This window comes from Trachemys scripta, chromosome 4 (genome assembly GCF_013100865.1).
Source record: "Trachemys scripta elegans isolate TJP31775 chromosome 4, CAS_Tse_1.0, whole genome shotgun sequence".
NCBI classification, from domain to species: domain Eukaryota; kingdom Metazoa; phylum Chordata; order Testudines; family Emydidae; genus Trachemys; species Trachemys scripta.
In genome coordinates, this window is record NC_048301.1 from 16780967 (window position 1) to 16807741 (window position 26775).

General features: G+C 42.1%; 1 protein-coding gene across 2 annotated transcripts in view; it reads left to right on the plus strand.

Moving 5' to 3' along the window:
• Window positions 1–26775, plus strand: part of BRF1 (BRF1 RNA polymerase III transcription initiation factor subunit) — a 230182-nt gene that overhangs the window by 197801 nt on the left and 5606 nt on the right. For both annotated transcript variants that reach the window (XR_004645421.1, XM_034767834.1), the window contains exons 16-17: window positions 15009–15060; window positions 23124–23292. Coding sequence is in view for 1 of the 2 variants with exons in the window: in XM_034767834.1 (XP_034623725.1) it covers window positions 15009–15060; window positions 23124–23292 (221 nt within the window). In the remaining variant the exon portion in view is untranslated. The remainder of the gene's footprint in view (window positions 1–15008; window positions 15061–23123; window positions 23293–26775) is intronic.

A 26775-nucleotide genomic window follows, 5' to 3' on the forward strand; every position in this document is an offset into this window, starting at 1 on the left:
TGATAGACAACTAAAACTCCTGCTGTGCTAGAGTTGGCTAGGTCTCTACAGTAGTTCTAGCATTCGTAAAGAATTGGAACTTGTTTAATCTGTTTCTAATAAACGTAAGGCTTTTTTTTTGCTATTTATATGAGTAGCTAGAGCCAACTTAGTGTTTGTCTGACAGATACCGTACACCTAGCTTCTCGGTTCTTATTTCTGAAGACTCCCGTACAATTTATGATGCTGTCATCCTGAGAAAATAGCTTGTGAATCATGGTTTATAAATTTCAGTACTAAAATTAGCGTAAGAAGAGAAAAGAAAAATGGATCTACAAAGGTGCTGATGATGTAAAATCAACCTGTACATAGCTTGTTCATTGGCCAAGGTGGCTAGTAGGTAAATTTAGAGGTGATCAACTTTATTTTCACTTTGTTACTAATGAAAATTTTGCCAATGAAGGGAGGCCGATTGAAATGTCATTAATATAAGGCTATATTAGGTCATTTCTTTTGTTCAGGGAAGCACAGAGGCAGCAGAGGAAGAGGATGGATAGTTCAGTGGTTAGAGTGCTAGCCTGGGGCATCCTCTGTGACCTTTGGCAAGTCATTTAGTCTCTTTGCCTCAATTCCCCATCTGCAAAATGGAGATAAAAAGCACCTCCCTACCTCCCAAAGGTGTCGTGCGGATAAATACACTAACGATTGTCAGGTGCTCAGATACTATGGTAATGGGGGCCACAGAAGTGCCATAGGTATGTAGGAGGGGAACATTGGGATGTAATTGTTGCCGAACTCAGTTTGTAGTATGCATGTCAACCCTGGCTGAAGCCCTGGAGAAGGAATATTGGGGCAAGGTCATGGGACACGGTCAGTGTGATTTACTCTGCATTCTTTCTGACCCAGCCACCCTTTGTTGTCACATATTACTCTTGCCTCTGGCACGAGTGATCCTCACAAGGGTTCTCTGTATAGGGCTGCAGTTGGCAAAAATACCATCCCACATTCATGCTGCTTTTGCAATGTTAATTTTGCATTTATATCCTGGGAAGTGAGTGGGGAGTCGGGATTTGGCCTACCATATGCTGTGCAGCATGGGTATTAGAATTCACATGGAATATATCTTTGATATGAATTTGATAAATCAGTTTAGGGAATATATTCGATAGATCAATCTTTACCTTTTAAAGGCTTTTTAATGCTTTTCTGTTGGTGGGTATAGCTTGCTTTGTGAGGTATCTGGGTGACTTACATTCCAAGTCAGTGGTTTTAAATTTTGTTCACTGGGAGACCTTGGGCTTATGATCTTTTCTTGTTTAATTACAAACAGATACCTGTAACCTCCTATTAATGTTTTCAAATAAGATGTTCAAAAATTGTGAAACTTAGAAGTAACAGTGAAAGTTTATTTGTGACTTTGCCACTTTTCTTTTCTATTAATACTGGGCAAACTTTATACTTCTAGGCTAATAAATTCTTGATCTAATGTGCTTTAGTTTACTTCAAAGCAAAGGGTCATAAACTGCTACTGAACTAATTCCTAAATTTAAGTCTGCCATGTATATGGTTGAATTTGATTCAGTGGCATTAAAATGGTTTATTCGGAGAGACGTAAGCTTCCATGAAAATATGCACACTATGCCCAAAGAGTTCACGCTATATTTTTTAAACAAATACTTCCTCCATCTCTTCATTTACTTTAATACTCCAATAAACAACCAAGGAAAGTACAGATTTGTATAGTCATCCTAAAAGCTAAATGTAGCGTTGCCAAGTATTAATGTTCCCACGGTACACTACAGATGCAAAAATTAAGGCAACTGGAATGATTCTGCAATGCTGATAAAGAAAAATACAGTGTGTGGCAATTAAAACAACTGGAAAGGGAAACTTTTATTACAAGTTGGTCCAAAACTGACTGTTGTCTCATTGGTCTAAACTCTTCTAAAACATTTGTTGCATTCTTTGCCCATATACAGAATGCAGCAGATCTAAACTTAAGATTCAGGACATATGTTGTTGTTTTTTGTTTTTTTAAAAAAGGCGATTCCATCCTTTTAATTTAGCATTTTTTGTTGGCTGACTCTTCAAAACTTGTTTTTCAAATCTACAGAACAAAATGAGCACAATGACAACAAGAAACAAACAAACAAAAATAGCAACTTACACTGACTTAAAACTTAATTTGATGATAACGGATAAAGGTTTTCCTTGTTTTCCTAATATGACACAATTCCAACAGTTTTATTTTGCATGCTATAATGTATGCATTTATTGATGCTTTTGGTTTAATTGACATTTGTTCTAATGGAAAAACAAAATGGCAAAATTATTACTAGTGGACTTTGAAGAAGTGATTTCAGGCTGGGCTTAATCTTCTGTTTGTGTTCAATACAATCTTTTTGGTTTGGAGATGGATGTATACAGCACAAAAGGTTAAAAAGACTCTCCACGTATGTAGCCTCCCTATTAAACACTCTGCCTCTTCCTTTAAGTAGCTGAGGTCTTTTAGGAATATCAGTTTTTCTCTTTTCACTGTGAATTTTTAGTTTAGAGTTCCTGGGGGGGAAGTTCAAAATAAAAAATGCAGTAGGATTAACCGAAAAGGATCATTGTATTGATCTTCAAACATAGCTCAGAATGTAGAAGGATTTAAACCACATTGGAGAATTTACAGTCTGCACTGTTTTGTACAGTACCTGTTTCAAGTAACTAAAATAGCTGTGGTGAAAAATTCTTTGAGGTACAAAAGAAGAAGGAGGGATTTACTTGAGATGATTAGCATTTATTTCATGTTTTACTCATTCATATTCTAGTTCCATTAATATCTGTTGTGTATCATAAATATGATGAAAAACTTCTTGACACTGCAGAGTAATCTGCTAACAAAAATGATTTTCATGGGGGAAAAAAACCTTTTTATATAAATGAAGCAGCATAGAGGCACCTATTTAAAGTATCCTTCACAAATTTCACCATGCCTAGTCAGTCAACTAAACCTTTCCCCCCCACTTTCCTTGCTCCATATCCCAGTAATCAGTAGGAAGATAGCTTGCACTGTATGTATTCTCAAGTGAAATGAATGCATCTCTAGCTTTACAATTCCAGATATATAGAAGTTCCCAGTCATGCAAATGCTTGTGCATATGTTTAACTTTTAAGCATTTAAGTAGTTGCATTAACTTCAGTGGGACGCCTCATGTATTTAAAGTCACTGATATACATGGGCTTTTTTGAGGGTCAGGGCATAAGGTTGTATTATTACACCAGAAGTGTTAGCAGTCTTTATTAATAATTCTGTTAAAGGTGACCTGGGAAGAGGGGAAAAAATGGGCTCTTGACTTTTTTGCTTTTTCATGATAAAGATGGCATGATTTATGTTTTTTTTTTTTTTTTTTTTTTTTTTTTTTTAATAGACTTGTTTTTTACGTTCACAATTCAGATCCTTTGTAGGCTGGAAGATGTCTGTGATGACGGGAGAATTAGTTCAGTGACATTACAAGAGCTAAAGGAAGATTAAGCAATTAGGGGGGAAAAGGATTTTTAGTCACTCTTTTGTTTGTTTGATATTCATGCTTATTTAACTTCAGTGACTAATATTTTATACAAAGGAAGCCTTTCTTAAAGGTTCAACACCTAGTTGCACTGGTTTAACTTAAGATGTGATTTTTAAACGGATTTTATTTGAACCAATGCAACAGGCTGTATTGGACATGCTTGTTTTGGTTTCAACCAGGTTTATACTGGTTTAGCTTACACTACAATGTTAGGTTGACGTAAGCCACCTTGTGTTAATCTACCTGTGCATGTATCTACACGTAAATTTGTCTTCCACTGATGTAAGCACCCCATTATGGTGATGCAGTAACACCACCTCTCTGAGTGGCATTGAGCCATGGTCGATGTACTGAAGTTGATACAGCATGAATGTAGACACTGCATTACCTATGTTGACCCTAACAGTCCTCCAGCAGCTTTCACAATGCCCAACTCTGACCTCTCTGATCACAGTTGTGAACTCCACTGCCCAGGTGTCATGGAGACCCAACAGTCCCCGTCCCACCACCACCACCTTTTAAAACCCAGCACATTATTGAAATGCTTTTTCCTGATTGTCCAGCTTGGCAAGCACACCTAGCAGATCTTGATTGTTGTGTGCGGCTGCCCAGCCAACCTGGAGTAGACAGGAGATACTGGATCTCCTGGGGGAGTGGGGAGAAGAGGCTATGTAGGCACAGCTATGGACCAGCCATAGGAACGTGGCCATCTACAAGCAGATTGCCTGGTGGATGCAGGAGAAGGCATATGACAGGATCAGTAGCAGTGCCAAATGAAAGCAAAGGAGCTGCAGTAGGCATACCAGAAGGTCAGGGAGGTCAACAGTCCATCTGGTGCTGAACCACAGACCTGCTACTTTTACAGAGAGTTGCATGCCATACTTGGCAGAGCCCCCGTCACCACCTTACAGCCACCGTTGATATTTCCTAGAAGCCCAAGGCACAGATCCCTTTTGTGAACAGCGAGGGTGAGGAGAGGAGGAGGATGGGGACATATGATAGAGTGGTCAAGCTATGTCGCACACCAGAACCTGTTTGAGACTCCACTGAAGTCCAGTCAAGTCGAGCACGGGTGAGCCTGATGCAGGAAGAAGAACCTAGGGTAAATGTGTATTTGTATTTGCCATTACAATGGTGTACTGCTGGCACCCCCGACTTAGCAGGACACAGCTATTGACTTTTCCTTAATTTATTCATTCTAGAAGAGGTAGTGGTACAACAAAGAGAGGTAGAGTTGTCATCTGTTTTTACATCCCATGTAGAGTTAGGCAGGGGGCACTTTGCGGAGCAGTTTGCTTATGTACACAGGTATATCCCTTGAATCCTGCTTAGAGATCTCAGTGAAACTTCCCTGGAGGTGCTCTGCAATCCTCTCTCAAAGCTTTCTAGGAATCGCAGCCTTATTTCTTCCTCCACGGGAGGACACTTTCCCATGCCAGTTGTTGATAATCTCATCAGGAACCATTGCAGTAAACAGGCTAGTAGCATATGGGCCGAGCAGGAAAAGGAGAGGGAGATGCACCAGGACATAATGGGGCTTCTCCGTCAACAAACACAGATGCTGCAGACTGTTGTGAACCTACAGGTTGAACAATCCCAAGCTTGCCTGCCTTTGCACTCCATGGAGAACTCCATTGCAGCATCTCCCTACACCTCCCCTCTACATTCCATGTGGCATATGAGGCCGCATTCCTACCCCTACCACTCTACACCAGGGGACAGTAAGGACAACCACAGCTCCACATACACTGGCCTGGGAGAACCACAGTTGCTGTACGTGTAGCCAAAATGGACATGAATGTTTCCCCTTGCTAAGTTCTGTTTCATTAATTTGTTAAGTTTTTAATGTATTTGCTTTTACATCATACAGATTTTTTTGTAGTGGTTTTGTTATTCAATAACATTCTATTTTTTGGAAAATAATTCATCTTTATTCTCATTCTCAATATATGCTGCAGAATGCCTAGCTGTACTGAAAGCACCCACTGACTTGTTACTGTCCAGGGACACAACTCCTAGGATCTGTGACAAACACAGTTCAATAATCATAAATGTACAGCAAGCACCACAAAATTAATTGGTGCATTGACAGTGTTATATTCATATGTACACAAAGCACCACACAATTCTTAACAGGCCCCAAAACAGCAGGGTGAGTTAGCGTTTGCTGCTGTAGCCTCCAGCCTGGACTGCTCACAAATGGCCCCCAGCATGTAAGTCACTCCCAGCTATGTCTGTGTGTGGGCTGCAGCCAGCCAGCCATACCTTGGCTCTAACTAGCCTTGATTATGCTGCAGGGTGACCTCAACACACCCAGTCCCAGATCATCCCCCAGAAATGTGTATCCTGTGCTGCCCAGCCCTCTCCTGGACAGTACAAGTGTATATAACGTGTATTCTTTCTTTAATAGAAATAATATGCACATAACTTGTCACCGTAAATGGCGTTTCCAGACACTTCAGTTCAAGCACACTAGGTTAGATAAAACGAATTTATTAATTACAGTGAGAGAGATTTTAAGTGAGTACAAGTAATGAGGCATAAAAGTCAGAAACGATTACAAGAAAAATAAAGATAAAAGTTAGGTAATTGGTGCCTAACTTAACAAATTATGTTAAATTCAAAACAGAGGACCCCGTCTCCCAGAATCCAATGAATGCTTCCTTTGTCGCTTCAGGTGCCTTGAACGCAATTAGGAGGAGGTGCCTTGCAGGGTTTGCCCTTCTTTTTTATAGTTTCAGTCCCCTTCTTATAAAACATTTCCAACTGGGTACCAGGAGAGGAAAAAGTCTGTGGGGAAGGATGTTTCCTGCTGCTTTTTCCTCACCTGATTCAGCTTCCTTTGTTTCCCTTCCTACTTTGACTCTGTTCACTGCTTACATGCAAATTAAGTAGAGCACACATTCCTTTATTTGAGACAGAATTGTTTGCCAACCTCAGTTTCGAATATTTGTTAATAATACCATACAGTGGAATCTTATAACTTCGCATAAAGTATTGCCACACACATTTTATCAGGACAATAATGACCAGCAAATTATGAGTTTTCAAATGATAGCTCACAAGTATGGCTATGATTTAGTCACGGGTATTTTTTGTAAAAGTCATGGACAGGTCATGGGCAATAAACAAAAATTCACGGCCTCTGATCTGTCCAAGACTTTTACGAAAAATACCTGTGATTAAATCTTGGGTGTGTGTGAGTGGGCTGCTGCTGAGGGGCATCCGAGGGTGGGGCGCTATTGGGTGAGACCGGGGGCTGCTGCTGAGGGGCATCCGAGGGTGGGGTGCTATTGGGTGAGACCGGGGGCTGCTGCTGGGTGGGGCGCCTGGGGCCAATGGCCCCAGCTACCGGGGGCCGCAGACCGCGACTGCTCTGGCCAGCCAGGGACCGCTGCCGGAGCAGCGGCTGGTGTGGCTGTCCCCGGGGCCGCTCCAGCAACAGCTGGTGTGGCTGTCCTGGGGACCACCTGAGCAGCTGGCCCCTACTCACAAGGCATACTTTGTACATAGATTATTAGCATAGTGTGTAGGGTGTGAATACCGGGGTACATTCTGTCACAGACTTCCCTTGTGAAAGTTAAAGCTGTCTTGACTCAACTTTAACTCACATAGCTGTATTTTAAAAAATGAATTAGCTTGTTAACAGACTGCTCTGCGACTTCTTCTACCGGTCCACTTCTTCCTTTTAATGCAATTCCTGCTAGGGAGGTCATGACTCGAAACTTACCTCAGATACACTCTTCCATGGATGGCAACATACCAATCTCATCTAAGTTAAATTAGTCATGTAACACTGATCTCTTAAATTGCACAAAGTCCTGAGATACGCAAGTCAGGAGAGTGCAGAGTATGGTGTTTGCCTTTGTATGTGCTTCTGTAGTACCTGCCAAAGCAGTGCTGTACCACCATACCACCATTAGGCTGTTCGATTAGATATATTCAGTGTGTACCTCAAAATATGTGATAATTTAAAGATATACTTGCTATTTAAATGAGATTTCCCCTAATTGACTGTTATAAATTAGAGGCAAGAAGAAATGATTTATTGCTTATAATTGGAAATGAGTTACGAAGACGAATGTTGGTAATCATGAAATAAAATTTGGAATACATTGATTTCCAGATGGTTGGCAATGGAATTGCTCTTTAATGTATAATATACCAGACACGGGGGGCGGGGAGGTTTCTACTGTATGCCCTTGTGCTTTGATGAGTTACCTGTATGAAATTAGTTACCTGAATCTTAAATTATTGTGTTCCACTGCATATACCTGCAAGAGGCACCTCGTTTAAACAGTGCTGTATTATCTGAGATAGTGGAGGAGGAAGAGGTAATTTAATGTTATGTCTAGTATGATTTTTGTCCTTGTAATGTCACGTACTTTAAACAGGAAAGATCTAACAATAAATCTTGCATCACCTTTGGGTATAACAATCTCTGTGGATTGTTCTCCGAGACTGCACGTTACTAGATGTTTTTCTTTTCATCTTTGGCCTCATTATCTGTTTTTATGAGGTTGAGATTGAGCAAAAACACCTGTCCAAAAGCAAATACTTGTAGACCTCATCGGCTACATCTGGTATAATACATTTGTACCAGAATTAAAGGCAAAAACACTACTGTTAAGAACTTTGCCATTGGAAATACACATCTTCACAATGTAATTTAGCTCTAATCAGATTATACAAGTGTTTGTGTGACTTGTTAATTTAGAAAGATTTGTCTATCCGTAGCTGTAAGCACAGGATGTAAAAATGATTGGTATTTAGATTGCCTTATATAATTTCCATACATTTTCTGCCTTTTCACAACCATTTCGGGCCCCAGTTCAGCAAGGCAGTTAAGCACTTAAAGTGGGACTACTTGCATAATTAAAGTGAGGCACAGGTTTGTGTGTCTTACTGATTCGGAACCATAGTGTGGTTAGTTACATACTTTTCAGAATAAAGTTGTAACCCAGCTTTATAGCTTCCTCTGTTTCAAGAAGTTTTTCCTGTAAGATGCAAATCTGCCTTTCTGCCACCATTTCATTTGGGCAGGCAGAAAAGGCTCAAGCTGCTGTAGTGAAAGCGATGCATCTTTTGGATAGTGGTTTCTTCTCTTTTGATCAAGTCTAGATTTTTTTTTTTTAATTGCAAATACTTTCCTCTGTTGTCAGCTCTCAAGAGGTGAGTTCATCAGCATCCATATTGACAAATCCAGTAAAGTGTTCCACTGCGTGGGGAGGGATAGCTCAGTGGTTTGAGCATTGGCCTCCTAAACCCAGGGTTGTGAGTTCAATCCTTGAGGGGGCCACTTAGGGATCTGGGGCAAAATTAGTACTTGGTCCTGCTAATGAAGGCAGGGGGCTGGACTCAATGACCTTTCAAGGTACCTTCTACTTCTAGGAGATAGGATATCTCCATTAATTTTTTTTTTTTAGGGTTGCCACCCATCCGGGTTTTACCTTCTGTGTCCGGGTGCCATTTAGGGTTGCCAGGCGCCTGGTTTTTGGGGACCTGGCAACCCTAAATGGCACCTAAACCAAAAGCCCGATTAGTGCTGGGTGGGGGGAGGAACCAGTTCATTAACCTGTGCTAGCCCCAGCTCAGGTGGGGCCTGCCTGCAAGCAGCAGGCAAACTCCTTGAGATGATCCAGTTAGTGGCCGGGGGAGGGAGGGGGGCAGAGTAGTGAGTTGGGGTCTTGGAGGAAGAGGCAGATCAGAGGCAGAGCCTTGGGGGAAGAGGTGGAGCTGGGGCTGGGGCCTTGGGGTTGTGGTTACCAGCAATTAGAAAAGTGGCAACCCTGTCTTCCACTTTTATAATGTCAGGAAGTAGGTGCATTGGCCAAGGCAGTAGAGTTACCACAGCCAGCCTTTCTTGACCTGGAGCAATTGCAATTTCCCATGGTCTGCAGTAATTTCTTAGAGTGAGAGACATATAGAGGGTCTCCTTAGATCTGTTGTTTGGTTTACTTTAGACAGTGATGTGGCTTTATATTTGAACTCCCTCCATTTTTGTAGTTGAAAATTTCTTGTTATGGTCAGTAAGAAAAACATCATGTGATGTTTTACAGCATTTATTTGAGGTCTTGGATCAGTGAGTGCTGCAGTTACACAGAAAAATATTCAGTCTTGTCTTTCATCCGTATTCACTCCTCCCTTCTCACTCCCAAGAACAGATATGGAAAATGTGTCCAGGCACCTGTATATTAGCAGAGTGCTTGTCTGTTCTGAAGAAGATGCAACAGTCTGTAGGAAAACAGCACAGATGCCTGACTTTATTCTTCACCAGTAGATGTTTCTCTTGAGGTATGTCTTCACTCCAGAGCTAGCCCCGGTGATCAGCACATGGCTCTGATCTGCCTAGTCCAGGTGAGAGCATCCCCACTGCAAAGCCTACTCCCTTTACTGTTTCCTTACTGGGTATGTCTTCATGGCACATTTAACCTGGGCTCTTTACCCAGGTTTTAGCCTTCCCTCGCCCCCTTGTCCACACAGTAAAACCTCTGACCTGTGTCTGGAGGTGCTTTAAACCTGGGCTAGTTTACACAGCTAAGGGTCTGGGTTAGAGCCAGGTGCCAGTTTCACTCAGACTGCAGTTTCACTCGGACTTAGCAGTAGTTGCACTGACTCCAAGCTGCCAGAGAAATGTTTTGTTCTGTCATGAGAATATAGGATTTTCAATCCCTCGCCTTCTGCAAAATTACCACCACGGGCCTGAGGCTTAGGACAGCCAACTATTCAGGCTGGAACCAATGGCAGGCTTAAAGTTTGCAGCTAGCAGGAGCTTTACGCTATCGAAAAGAGGAGATTCCCAACTTTCCAGTAAGGGACACACCATTAAATCCTTGACCTGGAAAGCTATTTAAGGTCACTATTAGAGATGTTTACAATTGTTGTTTTTCCCTTCTGCAGATATCTAGTCAGTTGGTCCTGGTACAAAGACAGCTTGGCTTTACAAGTGGGAGGGATGCCGAAACAGCACCAATAGAACTCTCTAGAGCACTTCACAGTAGATTTTCTGCAACACATGTCGTGTATATAGAATGCATGATGGAGTGGCATGGTTATATAGGTTTTATTGACACTTGTCTCGGATGACCTGCATAATTTTACTCAAGGTTTCTCCACTCATGATTAACACAGCCATCACAGACTCATGATGATAAACCCATTATATCACATCATGCCATCATGTATTCGTTGTCTGTCTGTCCTTCTGCCTGTAACATTAGTATGGGTGGTAAGCAGCAGTAAGAGGTTTCCTACGTGGGTGGATTAAATTAAAATTCAGCAGTAAGAGAGCTTTGGGTGACGTTCTAAAGCTGCTATTTCCAGAATTACATTGAGGAGATTGTTATGGTATAATAATCCCCTGGGTGGGTGAATTGCCTAATATAAATTACACACTTTATTGCCCCATAACTTCCTCTCTGTTTTTTGTACTGTATTATATAATCTTTGTTCATTAAGTAATAAGCAAAATAAAAAGTTTGTCACAGCCAGCTTGTTTTTCAAAGCATTCACTTTGAAAGTTCAATTTGTGATCTTCAGCCCTGTCAGATTCTATTATACTAAATCTTCTTTTAAATTGTTAAGCTGGAGGACAAACCTAGATGCTAGCTTGTATGTCTTAACTGAAGCTGGAGCAGGAGCTAAGCAGATTCTATAGTGAGCAGACACTAACGACAAGTTCTGTGCCATTACTTTCTGACAAGAAAATGTCAAGAGTATCAACTTCACGTGTTCTGTATGTTGGTTGTCTGGAACATACGAATAATTTTGAAAATTGGCTTGAAACCTGTATGTTGCACTTGTGGTTTGTACATCTTTTTCCTTTTGTAGGTTTGCTTTACCATTCACAACATTGCTTCTGTTGTGGTTTATTTGTTTTATTTTTAATGTATTTAATTCTGTCAGTTTCATAGTTCATAATGCAAATGCATAAAACCAAACGATACAGTAAATGGGGAATGATTACAGAAGCATTTAGAAAGATCATGAGAGCCATTTCATTTTTGTCAAAGTATTATATTTTAAACAGAAACATGCTGTATATCACCATGTGTCTTAACCCAGGAAATGATACCAAACATATGAGACAAAGCAGCTCCTAATTCCGAGTATTTCTTCTGCTCAGCAAAAGCCCAATTTTCAGCAAGTCCGATGAGCTGGGATAAATGGGGAGGTAGTCATGTTGATGGGGGGTACATGCATGTTGAAAGTGGCATAAAAGACTTTGGCTGTCCTCTTTTTGTGAAGCTGCTCATTTGAGCATTAATGCCCCATCCCACTCAAGCCTCAGAAACAGCTGTGTTCTTCAGTGATGGCACACTACAATATTCTAGCCTTCCCTGGTTAAATCAGACTGCAGAAGGAGCCAGTATCTGTAGCCATGGCAGCCAGTAATTTATTGTTCCATATGGTTGGTGTGGCAGCAGCTGCTCTGTTTTAAGAAGGTCAGGGCATCAGGGCATTTAAAAAAAAAAAAAACACTGTAAAATCTTTCTTCAGTGCTCTGTACAGTACAGTAATAGCTAGGGGTCTCTGTGGAGATAATGACATCACCAGTCAAGAGACATAAATTACTTTTTTTTTTTTTTAATCAAAGACATTATTCTCTTAGGAAAATAAGTTGACACAATGTATCTCTGTGTGTGATGGTTTTAGTTCTCCAGTTTTCACTGCTGATGTTTGGTGATAGTACATATTAATTAATGAGCCTGATCCTCCTGCTTAAATTGGGATTAACTCTGCTGAAGCCTGTGGAGTCCCACTAAGATCAGTGGAAGGAAGAGGAGAATCAGTCCCAGTGTTTTTCCAGTACATCATATATATGTTTTTTCTGTATTATTTTTGGCTTGCTCTGAGAACTGCAGTACTCTTACTACTGAGAAATAAACATGCTTTATGAACACTAACATAGTACAGGAATACAGCCTGTGGAGTACTCAGTCTCTCATTATTGTAAAGTGCAATAGAATGACTTCCTTATGTTTAGGGTTGCAGTTTACAATTAGGGGTTCCACAAGTTAGAATCCTTTTTTTCTTCATTATGGGAACATTTGTAATTAAAATGACACTGGGATATTTACTGTGTACTTAGTGTAGCCGTGATTGTATTGTTCAGTGTGAGCGCATGCATTATTGCCTCTAAAACAAAGGCCAGTACATTCTGAGTGCCTTCTGGGCTTATTTTATAGCTTGATTCTAACTGGGGAGGGGCAAGGCTTCAGGGTATTCTTGGGGGGGAGCATGGTGTCAATCAGTAACATACGGCAACAAGTCTCATTTTTTGATAGTGTTAATTGCAATAATCACACTGTTTTCAAATAGATCTACTGCTTTTCAAGTATGTGAATACAGGATAACAGATATTTTACCAGCAACCTTCATTTATCTAACCTATTGATATTGTTACTGCATTCTCATGTCTGTGTGCATCTAAATTAGTACTCTAGATTAGAAAACAATGATTAACCGTATAATACACATATTCAGATATCAGGAAGGTTGTATAACTCAGGTGGGGCAGCATAAAGGGGAAGTCGGACACAGAGTAAGATTTGCATCAGTGCCTTCAAATGTTTTCTCTGTCGAAGGATCCTTTAGGACTTCTAGGGAGTAAATACATTCTCTGGGTTAACGGTACCGTCTTCTGCCATCATGATAATCATGAAGTGCAACAGACAATAGTTGTAAAAGAATACCATTGTATTCCAAATCACTCTGTAGGTGCAAGCGCATAGACTCTGCCTTTGAAATGTTGCCCGGACATCAGCTTGGTTAGATGCACTGAAAACAGGTTCACTTTGGACTGCCCCAGATGTTCAAGTATCCTGAAAATGTTCTGAAACTCTGCAAAGAAGATTCTCAGCTGAACGCCTGTCTCTTGAATTTTAATATTTTCTTCTCTGTCAGATAATGAAGACTAAAACTCTCCACTCGTTCTCTGGGGTTTCACTTCCTACTGTAGAATAGTCAGATTTAGTGTCCTTTTAAAATTGGAGAACAACTTCTTTGTTTGTACGCTAAATAATGCGAGAATCAATGGATGAGTAGAGGGAAAGAAGCATCTTACTCTACATGTACACCTCCAGAGCTAAACATTCATCTCTATTAATGAAACTTAGACTCCATTCAGAGATATGCCAGGGAACCTCTGTGAGCAGAATTTAGGTACCAGGCAAGTCATTCTCTCTATAGCTGGATATATCTGGATGAGAAGAGGGGACACAAAGCAGCCAAAACTAGGTTAAAACAATTGAGAACAGTGTTCATAGCAATAAGGAAACAGGATTTCAAATGACTAACAAGGACAACACTTAGCACTTGAGTGGCAAAATAATACAGACTCCTCTCTGATCTTCAAATGTGTGTCTGCAGTCCTTTCCCCCGCTATGCAATACTTTAAAAAAGATGCTCAAGTTCAGCTTCCAGCATTTCTTACTTTCAACTCATAGAATCTCAGGGTTGGAAGGGACCTCAGGAGGTCATCTAGTCCAACCCCCTGCTCAAAGCAGGACCAATCCCCAGACAGATTTTTGCCCCGGATCCCTAAATGGCCCCCCTCAAGGATTGAACTCACAACCCTGAGTTTAGCAGGCCAATGCTCAAACCACTGAGCTATCCCTCCTCATGTAGGATCCTTTTGTTTTTTGATGTTGTTGTCTAGTTCAAGATTAGATATAAAATGTTAAAATCATACTGATGTAATCTCGGTACATCAATGTAAAACTGGAATCACCTCACTGAAATAAAGTGATTCCAGATTTACACTGGTGTAATTAGGAACAGAATCTGGCTCACTGAATCTGTCCCTCTCACTATAACAGAAAAGAGGGAGGGGCCAGCAGTGAGTAGAAATTTTTTGGCCTTCAGAGCATGTGGCAAAGGTAATCTATAGGGCCTCTGGGGAGAGCTAAGAAGGGCTTTGAGAGGAGTATGGGATGGAGTTTTGCTATTGTGCTTATTAGCTTGCCTTTTTTCTAAGGGCTTGTCTACATGGGGAGTTATTCCGATTAGCTGTTCCTAAATTAATTATTCCTGATTAATTGTATTCCAAATAAACTTAATCCACTTTGGAAATGGATTACATTTATTCAAAATAAGACACTATTATTTTGGGATAAGAGCATTCGCATATGGAGTTAATCAGGAATAGTTAAACCTCTTTAAAAACACACCCTACCTTATTCCAAATCAACTTTCATGTCTAGACAATCCTTTATTGTATTGAGCTGCTAGGTGATAGTTTTACTGAATGTAAATGTTAATTGCTGTTAAACTGTGTGTAGGGCTTGGGCATAGACTTTTTTATGTTTTTAAATTTAAAGGATAAAATAAATACATAGTGTGATAACATTAGCAAACTTGTTCTCTTGGCTAGAGAACAAGTGAATGTAGCCTGTGTCAAGCTGACCTTGTGTTTTACATTTACAATATAACTTTCCTAATAATCACCAGCATCTTTTTTCTTCTTTCCAGATTAAGACCCTTGATTTCTACACAACTAGCTAAAAAGGCTGCAACTGAAGAGGTATGTGAAGTTTACCACCTCTCCCAGAACCCTTCTACACAACTGCAATCTGAAAATTGACTTAACTCATAATACAATACTTAACACTTGATTATGGCAACTACCACAAACCTCAGTGGACTGGTGTGACGTTCCCTTCTGGTATTGTCTGGACCAGTGATCTGCTAGGCCACTCCAATCCTTGACTCTGGGAACCAGCCTTACCCTGCTCTGCTGTGAGAACCCCTACTCCTGGGCTGTTCACACACAGCCTCTGGCATGTAAGCTGCTCCCAGCTACTTGCAAGCGAATGACACTAGCCACTATCTCCAGTCCCAGATACTTCCAGCCCCCTAGGAACCTCCGTCTTGCAGTATCCAGTTATGCCCACCGGACACTGCAAGCTTATATGAGTTTGTCAGTTTCAGAAAGAAATTGATATGTATGAGGCTTGTTCTCCCAACGGGAGTCTCTGACACACTGCAAACCAAACGCACTGCTTCAGGTAGAATAAACAAACAGATTTATTAACTATGGGTAGATTTAAGTGATTATAAGTCAAAGCATAACAAGTCAGATTTGGTCAAACGAAATAAAAGCAAAACACATTCTAAGATGATCTTAACACTTTTAATGTCCTTAAAAACGTAGATGCTTCTCACCACAGGCTGGCTCTTCAGCCAGGCTCTCCCCTTTGATCAGTGGTTCAGTCACTTGGTGGTGGTGGTGTCTGTAGATTTGGGTGGGAGAGAGAGAGAGCATGGCAAAATGTCTCCCTTTTATCATGTTCTTTCTTTCCTCTTGGCTTTGCCCCTCCTCTCCCCTTCAGAGTCAGGTGAGCGTTACCTCATTGCAGTCTCAAACTGCCTAAAGGAAGGGGGTGACTCCCTCAAGGGTCTAACAGATTCTTTTGTTGCTGCCTAAGCCAGTGTCCATTGTTCATGTGAGGCTGGGCTGGATTTGTCCCATACATGCCCCGACGAGGTGTGAACTGCCTCTCTCTTCCTGGAGAGTTTTTGCATGGGCTTGCTTTAAGCCATGAGGATACATCTTCAGCCTCATAACTATATACATGAAATTATAACCTGTACCCTTACTATAACATTACTGTAACAATTACTATAACAACCATGCTCAGTGCATTATGATCCTTTCGAAGACACCCAACATGACAAACTTTGCATTGGATACCACACAACCATTTTATAAAGATGAACATGGGGGTGTCGGGTGTTTCCCCGAGGTACAGAGCATCACAATCAGATTCTGATCTCTGTTATGGGAATGTAAATTCCGAGTCAAAGAGATAAGGATTGGTCCCTCTTATCAGGCCAGTGGAATCATTGCAAAGATGATGCTCTCTGTTTTCCAGTTGGAATTATTTGCTTTTACAAAAATAGGGATTCAGAATGGAAGGGTGAGTGAAACTGTGAACACAAACCTCTCAATAAACCAGGTAAATATTAATATTTAATATATTCAAGAGGAATTCCAGTTTGGGGAGGGGGAAATAACACCTATATGCTTTTAAAAAACAAACAAATTGAGTAAGAGAGCAGTGGTGGGGAGTAAGCAGAGTTTGTCCCTACTCCCTCACTGTATTATCCAGCAGAGCTGAACTGCCGCACAGGAGGAAGTAATCAACTCCTGTTGAGGACCAGTGGTAGATGACTTCCCCCAGGGAGCAAGCAGGTAGCCAGGGAGAGAATTGTGATTCTGGGGTCCTGTTTCCCTCCCTTGTCTGCTCCTGGGGCAGAGGAAAAAGTGACAGCTCACCCTAAATAATGAAACTTAATATTTATGTATTTTGGTTTGAGATTGTAATATTGCAGAGGAGGAGTTGTTAATAATTATGTGACCATATTCACGATACTCATTTTGGTAGTTCTCTCTCTCTCTCTCTCTCTCACTCTGTCTCTCTCCCTCCCCCCCCAAAATGTGAGTCATGACTCCTGTCACTAACTCCTCCAAAGCTCTAATAATAAGAATATAGCAGTAGGGATATATTAGCGACCACCTGACCAGGATGGTGATAGTGACTGTGAAATGCTCGGGAGATTAGAGAGACTATTAAAATAAAAAACTCAATAATAATGGGGGATGTCAACTATCCCCAGATTGACTGGGTACATGTCACCTTAGGACGGGATGCAGAGAGAAAGTTTCGTGACACCTTAAATGACTGCTTCTTGGAGCAGCTAGTCCTGGAACCCAAAAGAGGAGAGGCAATTCCTGATTTAGTCCAAAGTGGAGCACAGGATCTGGTCCAAGAGGTGAATATAGCTGGACCCCTTGGTAATAGTGACCATAATATAATTAATTTTAACAACCCTGTGGTGGGGAAAACACCACAGCAGCCCAACACAGAAGCATTTAATTTCAGAAAGGGGAACTACACAAAAATGAGGAGGTTAGTGAAACAGAAATTAAAAGGTACTGCGCAAAAAGTGAAATCCCTGTAAGATACATGGAAACTTTTTAAAGACACCATAATAGAGGCTCAACTTAAATGTATACCTCAAATTCAAAAACATAGTATGAGAACCAAAAAAGTGCCACTGTGGCTAAACAACAAAGTAAATAAAGCAATGAGAGGCAAAAAGGCATCCTTTAAAAAGTGGAAGTTAAATCCTAGTGAGGAAAATAGAAAGGAGCATAAACTGCCAAATGAAGTGTAAAAATATAATTAGGAAGGCCAAAAAAGAATTTGAAGAGCAAAAATTTTGTAAGTACATCAGAAGCAGGAAGCCTGCTAAACAACTAGTGGGGCCACTAGACAATTGAGATGCTAAAGGAGCACTCAAAGATGATAAGGCCATTGTGGAGAAACTAAATAAATTCTTTGCATCGGTCTTCACGGCTGAGGATGTGAGAGAGATTCCCAAACCTAAACCATTCTTTTTGGGTGACAAATCTGAGGAACTGTCCCAGATTGAGGTGTCATTAGAGGAGATTTTGGAACAAATTGGTAAACTAAACAGTAATAAGTCACCAGGACCAGATGGTATTCACCCAAGAGTTCTGAAGGAACTCAAATGGGAAATTGCAGAACTACTAACTGTAGTCTGTAACCTATCATTTAAATCAATGTCTGCACCAAATGACTGGAGGACAGCTAATGTGATGCCAATTTTTAAAAAGGGCTCCAGAGGTGATCCTGGCAATTACCGGCTGGTAAACCTGACTTCAGTACTGAGCAAACTGGTTGAAACTATAGTAAAGAACAAAATTGTCAGACACAAAGATGAACATAATTTGTTGGGGAAGAGTCAACATGGTTTTTGTAAAGGGAAATCATGCCTCACCACTCTGCTAGAATTCTTTGAGTGAACAAGCATGTGGACAAGGGGTGTCCGGTGGCTATAGTGTACTTAGATTTTCAGAGAGCCTTTGACAAGGTCCCTCACCAAAGGCTCTTAAGCAAAGTAAGCTGTCATGGGATAAGTGGGAAGGTCCTTTCATGGATTGGTAACTGGTTAAAAGATAAGAAACAAAGGGTAGGAACAAATGGTCAGTTTTCAGAATAGAGAGAGGTAAATAGTGGTGTTCCCCAGGGGTCTGTACTGGGACCAGTCCCATTCAACATATTCATAAATCATCTGGAAAAAGGGATAAATAGTGAGGAGGTAAAATTTGCAGATGATACTAAACTACTAAACGTGATCGTTCCCCTTCATTCAACATTGGTGAGGCCTCATCTGGAATACTGTGTCCAGTTTTGGGCCCCACACTACAAGAAGGATGTGGAAAAATTGGAAAGAGTCCAACGGAGGGCAACAAAAATGATTAGGGGTCTGGAGCACATGACTTATGAGGAGAGGCTGAGGGAACTGGGATTGTTTAGTCTCCAGAAGAGAAGAATGAGGGGGGATTTGATAGCAGCTTTCAACTACCTGAAGTGGGGTTCCAAAGAGGATGGAGCTCTGCTGTTCTCAGTGGTGGCAGATGACAGAACAAGGAGCAATGGTCTCAAGTTGCAGTGGGGGAGGTCCAGGTTGGATATTAGGAAAAACTATTTCACTAGGAGGGTGGTGAAACACTGGAATGCGTTACCTAGGGAGGTGGTGGAGTCTCCTTCCTTGGAGGTTTTTAAGGCCCGGCTTGACAAAGCCCTGGCTGGGATGATTTAGTTGGGAATTGGTCCTGCTTTGAGCAGGGGGTTGGACTAGATGACCTCTTGAGGTCCCTTCCAACCCTGATATTCTATGATTCTATGATTCTACTCAAGATAGTTAAATCCCAGACAGACTGCAAAGAGCTACAAAAGTATCTCACAAAACTGGGTGACTGGGCAACAAAATGGCAGATGAAATTCAATGTTGATAAATGCAAAGTAATGCACATTTGGAAAACATAATCCCAACTATACATCTAAAATGATGGGGTCTAAATTAGCTGTTAACACTCAAGAAAGAGATCTTGGAGTCATTGTGGATAGTTCCCTGAAAACATCCACTCAATGTTCATGGCAGTCAAAAAAGTGAACAGAATGTTGGGAGTCATTAAGAAAGGGATAGATAATAAGACAGAAAATATCATATTGCCTCTATATAAATCCATGGTACACTCACATCTTGAATACTGTGTGCAGATGCGGTTGCCCCATCTCAAAAAAGATATATTGGAATTGGAAAAGTTTCAGAAAAGAGCAACAGAAATGATTAGGGGTATGAAACAGCTTCCGTATGAGGAGAGATTAATAAGATTGGGATTCTTCATCTTGGAAAAGAGATGACTAAGGGGGGATATGGTAGAGGTCTATAAAATTATGACTGGTGTGGAGAAAGTAAATAAGGAAGTGTTATTTACTCCTTCTCAGAACACAAGAACTAGGGATCATCAAATGAAATTAAAAGGCAGCAGGTTTAAAACAAACAAAAGGAAGTATTTCTTCACACAATGCACAGTCAACCTGTGGAACGCCTTGCCAGAGGATGTTGTGAAAGCCAGGACTATAACAGGGTTCAAAAAAGAACTAGAAAAATTCATGGAGGATAGGACCATCAATGGCTATTAGCCAAGATGGGCAGGGATGGTGTCCTTAGCCTCTGTTTGCCAGAAGCTCGGAATGAGCAACAGGGACTGGATCACTTGATGATTACCAGTTCATTCCCTCTGGGGCACCTGGCATTTGCCACTGTCGGAAGACAGGATACTGGGCTAGATGGACCTTTGGTATGACCCAGTATGGCCGTTCTTATGTTCTCCTCCTTCACACTCTGTCTCTGTGAAATACGTTTACACATGTGTATACACATACAGTAAATTAAAATTGTTGTTCATATTCAGATACTAAACTGTTACATAACAATGTAGCATCTATATTGCTAATTTACAAACTGACTCAGCCATTCATCTTTTTTTATATAAATGTGTGAAATCTGACACCATTTTGAAAATGTTCTAGTTAACTTTGATCATTTAACATGTTTACACAACCATTCATGCCCCCATTAAAAAAAAAAAAAAAAAAAAAAAGGCGAGAGTTTAAAAGCCATACTAAAGTTCAAATTTTCTGGAGACTGATTCAGGAAGTTTGGTGAAAGGAATTGTTTGACACCTTTGTTTAAAAATGGTTAAAACATTAATTTTCAGAAACAGTTTGATATAATGCCTGGGGAAATACATTTTCACTTTTTATGCTGTGCTCATTAGAAAAACCTGCACATTTTTAGAGCTGTAACAGCCTGGAAATGGACATGATAATTAGAAGAAGGTCATATTTTAATTAGGATGGTGCAATTTTAATAAACAATGAATCAGTTGTAGCTCCTTTATATTCATCCATTCTTTAGTGAAAATTTTTAGAGCAGATGGAAACTTTTAGCATAAAAATTAAGCATAAATTAAGATGTTTTTCCTGAAACTGTTGTCTATTACTTCTTGTGCCTAAAACCCCTGGAGTTGTCAGTTTGATAATTCTATATGGGAAAAGTGGTGATGGGTGAAACATGATAAACTAAAAGGAATTCAAATCTAAGTAACAGTAAGATTTATTTCTACATAGAGATTGTTTTCTATGTGCACCCAGTCCCTGTTAAAATTAATGGGTGTGCAGTACCCAATCAATGAGCTATTGGTGGAATCTCCTTGGTGACTTTGCCCTGGTCTACACTACAAACGTACGTCAGTCTAACGAAATTTATATAATCCACAGCCCTGAGCGATGCAGTTACACCGACCAAACTCCCGGTGCACAGAGTGCTATGTTGACCAGAGGGCTTATTGGGGAGGAGGAGTACCTACGCTGATAGATCTCCTATTGGCATGGGGCGCATCTTCACTAAGCGCCAGCGCAGTGCAGCTGCACTGCTGTAAGTGTATACAAGCCCTTAGAAAATCTAAGATGAGCTTTTTGGGATAGGGGCTTTCCGTTACAATGTGTTCATACAATGCCTAGAACAATGGGGCCCTGATTTTGATTGGGGCCTCTAAGAGTTACTGTAGCACAAATAAGTAAGATACTGAATCAGAACCTGTCTTCAGGAGCGGCCTGCACTGGATAATTCAGAAGGTGCAAAAAACCTTCCTCCTAACCTCTACTTTGGCTTAAGCCTCATGCTTAATATCCCTTCCAAAGTGGTTTAACATTAACTATTATAACTGTGGATATTCTTGTTTTCATATAAATAGCTAATGCCTTTCTGAATCTTGCTACGGTTTTGGCTTTAATGGCCTGATGTGGCAATAAGTTCCACAGTTTAATTGCACATTGTGTGAAGGAGTGTTTCCTTTTATCAGTTTTGAATGTGCTGCCTTTTAATTAATTTGAGTGTCCCCTTCTGGTTTAAAGAGACAGGAAGAATAGAAGTTCCCAGTCTGACTTCTCCATACCATACACCATTTTACGTACTTCTAACATGTCCCCTCTTATTCATCTTCTGTTGAATGTAAACAGTCCTGATCTTTTCAGTCTTTCCTGGTGATGACTAGTGGCAAGTAACATATACATTCTCAGTTAATGTGATGTGGGAGACCCAGGTTCAAGTCCCTGCTCCAATTCCTATAGAATTATTGATGCAAAGTGGAACAGCTCCAACAAGAGAGATTGAGAGCCTGACCTCAGAATAGCCAGTAAGCCTGGTGGTCAGGGGACTCACCTGAAATGTGGGAAACTTGAGTTCAAGTCCCTACTCCAAAACTGGCAGAGCAGGGACTTGAAACTGAATTACCCATATCCCAGGTGAGTGCCCTGACCACCAGGCAATTGGCTGCTCTGGCATGGGTCCCTCTCTGTTTTGGATTCATCCCAGTGCTGAATGGGAAAAATGTTGAAAATCTCAAAATTCTTCACTGGCTGAGGAAACCACTTCCTGCTGAGCTCTTCTTAGCACATTGCTGAATTGGGGCCTTAGCAGCAATAAGACAGACTCCTCATCTCTGAAAAAGTTTAGACAGCTCTGGCAACAGAGAGGACAGACCAGCACCATGTGAACAGTCAGCTCTCTGTTAGCATGTGCTCTCGGAGCCACCAGTTCTCAACCCACTGTTCTGATAACCTAGAGGTACCAGTTCGTGTAGCCAATGTGTTATTCTATTACACTATTAACAGTGTTGTCTAATGAGAATTATTGTCACGCTCTTGATTCTGCTCCAAGAAAATCCAGCCTGATCTGTCAAAACTAATACACATCAGTTTTTTCTGATATCAGAGTACATTTTGCTCTCATTAAAGTGATAATAGTGTTGCCATTGTGTAATAGCCCTTATTTGAACCAAACATAATGAAGGAAAACACTGCAAGCTTCCCCACAGAGCTCTGCCAAAGCACCTTAAGCTAGTTTTACCTAGCAGTTGTGACAGGGTTGTGTTTTTCTTTCACTCTGTTTGGCTGTTTCACTTTGAGTATTTGCCTGGCTTTGAAATACTTGAAATCTGAACATTTCTCTCTCAGGCACATTCACAGTACTTTCCACTGTGGACGTTGAATGTTCCCCAGAAGATTTAGGCTTCTTAGGCTGGGCTTTGGCTTTGTTAGAGGACAATAGTGCCAGCTGCTCTGGCCCTTTCATTTGGAGGTTTTAAGGGGGAAGAGTTGGCTACAAGGAATGGTATACTTTAGTGTCCCCCTGTCTTGTTCACAGGTAACCTTTCCAGATTCACAGACAGAAGGGCCAGAGCTTGAAAAACCAGAGAATGTTCTGGTAGAGAGTGGACCGGTATCATATAACCATGATGAAGAAGCTGAAGAAGAAGAAATAGAAGAAGAGGATGATCACTGCATGAGTGCACTTCAGTTAATGGGAGGAAATGGTAAGTCTTGATTTTAGATAGTGGGACCTATTGACTGTGCACAACTGTAAAAACGCAGAAATTACCAGACCAACTTCTGTTCTTTGTAAAGGGCTCTTTATTCCAGGAGTTCTCAAACTTCATTGCACCATGACCCCTTTCTGACAACAAAAATTACTACACGACCCCAGGAGTGGGGACCAAAGCTGGAGCCCACCCTGGGGCCAAAGCCATAGTCCAAGGTCTTCAGCCCCAGGCGAGGGGCCTGTAACCCTTAGCCCCGCCACCAAGGGCTGAAGTCCTCAGGCTTGGGCTTTGGCCCTGGGCCCCAATAAGTCTAATGCCAGCCCTGGCGTTAGACCCACTTTGGGGTCCTGACCCACAGTTTGAGAATCGCTGCTTTATTCTTAAGGAGCTATTGGAGAAATAAAAAATATTAGCTATTTTTGAAAAAAAAGCCCACAGCAGTGTTAGCTTGAGATACCAGATGAAATGTGAACACCCAAGTGGTGATGGATTATGATTAGAACAGTGCTAATCGGTGTGATGCTGGACTGTGCAGGGCTGGTATGGAGATCCTTTCCACAGCGTGTCTGGGGCAGGGGTGAATAAGTATCCCTGCACAGCGTCTCGCCCATCCATCCCCTGCACAGGCCCTGGGTGAGACTCAGGTGGTGCAGTGAGCCTTGCACAGGCCCCTCCTCCTCGCTGCTGGGGGCTTTAACCCCACATGCAGTATAATTCAGCATACATTTAAAAATGCTTTCTCCTCTTTACTAATGAAAAGGTAACTTTAGCAAACAGCTAAACATAATGTCAGACACCGAGAGCAAGGCTTTGGCTCACGGTGATTCTTACTTCAGTAAATACATTTTTTTTTATTTGCTTTCAGTAAAAACTTGATATCCAAATTACATTTTTCTTTAACAGTTCTGGCTGGTGATCTGTATCACCGCAGTGCTCTGGATGTGCAGATCCCTCTGCTCCGTCTCTTCACCCCTGCCCCCTAATTCCTCCCATGCAGCAGTCCTCCTAGAGGCTCCTGTACTCCTGCAGCAAGAAGCAGGATTTACCCCTTAATGCCACAGTGCAACTTCCTGGAGGGCTTCCCATAATAAAATCCTGGGACCCTAGCTGTAGGATACTGGCTTGTCTACACCTGGGTTATTCCTGAATAGCTACTCCACTTTCAATTCACGTCCTGCCTTATTCTGGAATAACTCTCAGGTGTAGTAGACAAGCCCTAAGAACTTGGTGCTCCAGCTCAGTATTAGATGAGTCTTCAAACATCATCTCTGGGTTAAATGTCATGAGAAGTGAGGACTTTACCAAACATATTGTGATACGGGAATCACAGCCAGTGTATTCTACTCACTAACCCACATGTGTATTAAGGTCTATGGGCAGGATTCACAAAGAGGACTTAGGCTGAGCATCACAGTGCCTACGTTTACGTATCCTGCTACCAAGTGGAATTCTCGACCCAGAGTTAGGCACCTAGGCTCCCTGTATGATGCACAGGGACAGTGAGGGGCCTAAAAAAGGGGCTTCACAGAATCCAGTACCTTGAGCAGGGAGCTCTCTAAGCTAGCCAGCAGGAAATGCTGATGAGAAAGGTAGGGCCTAAGCCAGAGGTGGGCAAACTACGGCCCGTGGGACCGTCCTGCCCGGCCCCTGAGCTCCTGGCCAGGGAGGCTAGCCCCTGGCCCCTCCCCTGCTGTCCCTCCTCCCCCATAGCCACACAGGCAGTGCTCTGGGTGGTGGGGCTGCGCGCTCATGCAGGGCAGTGCAGCAGCATGTCTGGCTCCAGCCAGGAGGTGCAGCTCCAGACATGCTGCTCTGAGCGGCATGGTAAGGGGGCTGGGGTCGGGGGGTTGGATATGGGGCAGGGAGTCCTGGGGGGCAGTCAGGGGACAGGGAGCAGGGGGCGGTTGGATGGGGCAGAGGTTTGGGGGAGACAGGGAACAGGGGGGATTGGATAGAAGGTGGGGTCCTGGGGGTGGTAGGGGCGTGGGTCCCAGGAAGGGGCGGTCAGGGGACAAGGGGGGGGGGGTTTGAGGCGGATGGGGGCGAGGCACAGCCTTCCCTATCCGGCCCTCCGTACAGTTTCACACCCCGATGTGGCCCTCGAGCCAAAAAGTTTGCCCACCCCTGGCCTAAGCCCTGCCCCTCAAAGGGAGATGGACGCCTACCTCCACTCCGGATTCACAGCCGTGAACCCTGGCCTGGAGTTACGGATGCGTAAGCTAGGTTAGTCCTTTCTTCAAGAAAAAATGACGAGGGTGTGATGTTGCTTATTACCCCCGATAGCCTCATGTTAGAGCGTGGACCCGAGATGTGGAAAACCTGTGTTCAGATCCCCACGCTGCCTTATTTGGAACAGGGACTTGAACGTGGGTTTCCTACATCCCAGGTGTTTGCCCCAACCACTGGGTTATGAGATATTCTGGAGTGGGTGTGTCTCAATCTCAAGCTGTTCCACTTCGTATAAATAATTATATATTCATTGTACCAGAGAAGGTGTGTGTGTGTGTGGCTCTATAAACCGGTGGTTAGGGCACTAACCTGGGAGGTGCAAAACCTGCATTCAGATCCCTGCTCCACATCAGGCAGGGTGGGGATTTGAACCTGCATCTCCCACATGCTTCGTGAGTGCTGTAACTGCTGGGTTATTACATAAAAGGGGGGGTTGGGGGCGGGGCGGGGCATCACCACCGACTTCTCTGGCTATGGTTTGCATGGGGCCCAAGCTGGTAGATGTGCTCCAAGGCAGCCTCTGAGCACATCTGCCAAACTGGCCCCGCAACATAAGTGGTGAACGCCTAGTTTGTGAATCCTGCTGGAGCTTAGGCACCAAGTTGCTCAGTGGTGTCAAGAATGAGGTGGCTGTGTGCATGCAGAAATGTAGGTGTCTAGGGGACTTAACCAGTGGAAACCTAGGCCCCTACAGGGTGAGGCAGCAGCTTGAGCCGGGTTTTTGAGAATGTAAATATTGGACTTGCATGCCTAAATGGCAGTTAGGTGCCTAAACCCCCCTTGTGACTCCCAACTTTTATGTTAACCAGAAGCCATCATTTAAGCAGGTTTCTGTATTGACAGGAAACATTGATACCCTCTCTGCAGTGGTATTTCATAGTTAGACATGGCTGGATTGATCCTTTATTTGAAACTTCCTGTTAAATTTTAAACTTCGGATGTATGCAAAAATATCTTAAAATAGATTGATGCAATATGCTAAAGCAAAGTGGGAAGAAGGTTTGTGCTGGAGCGTTGATTTATTGTTCTAGCTTCCCCATCACTATTAATTCAGCTGCAGACTTTGATGAAGCTTTTTTGTAATATCTGTGGATTGATCATAAAGGAATGTGTTGTTTTTAGATTGATTTCTGACTGGAAAATAATTTCTGAACCAAAGGAAAAACACTTTGTCACTAGTGTTTATTATTAGGATTATGTTCCCAAGAAAGTGCACTCACGTGGGTGGGTGGATCCGTGTTTAAAAAT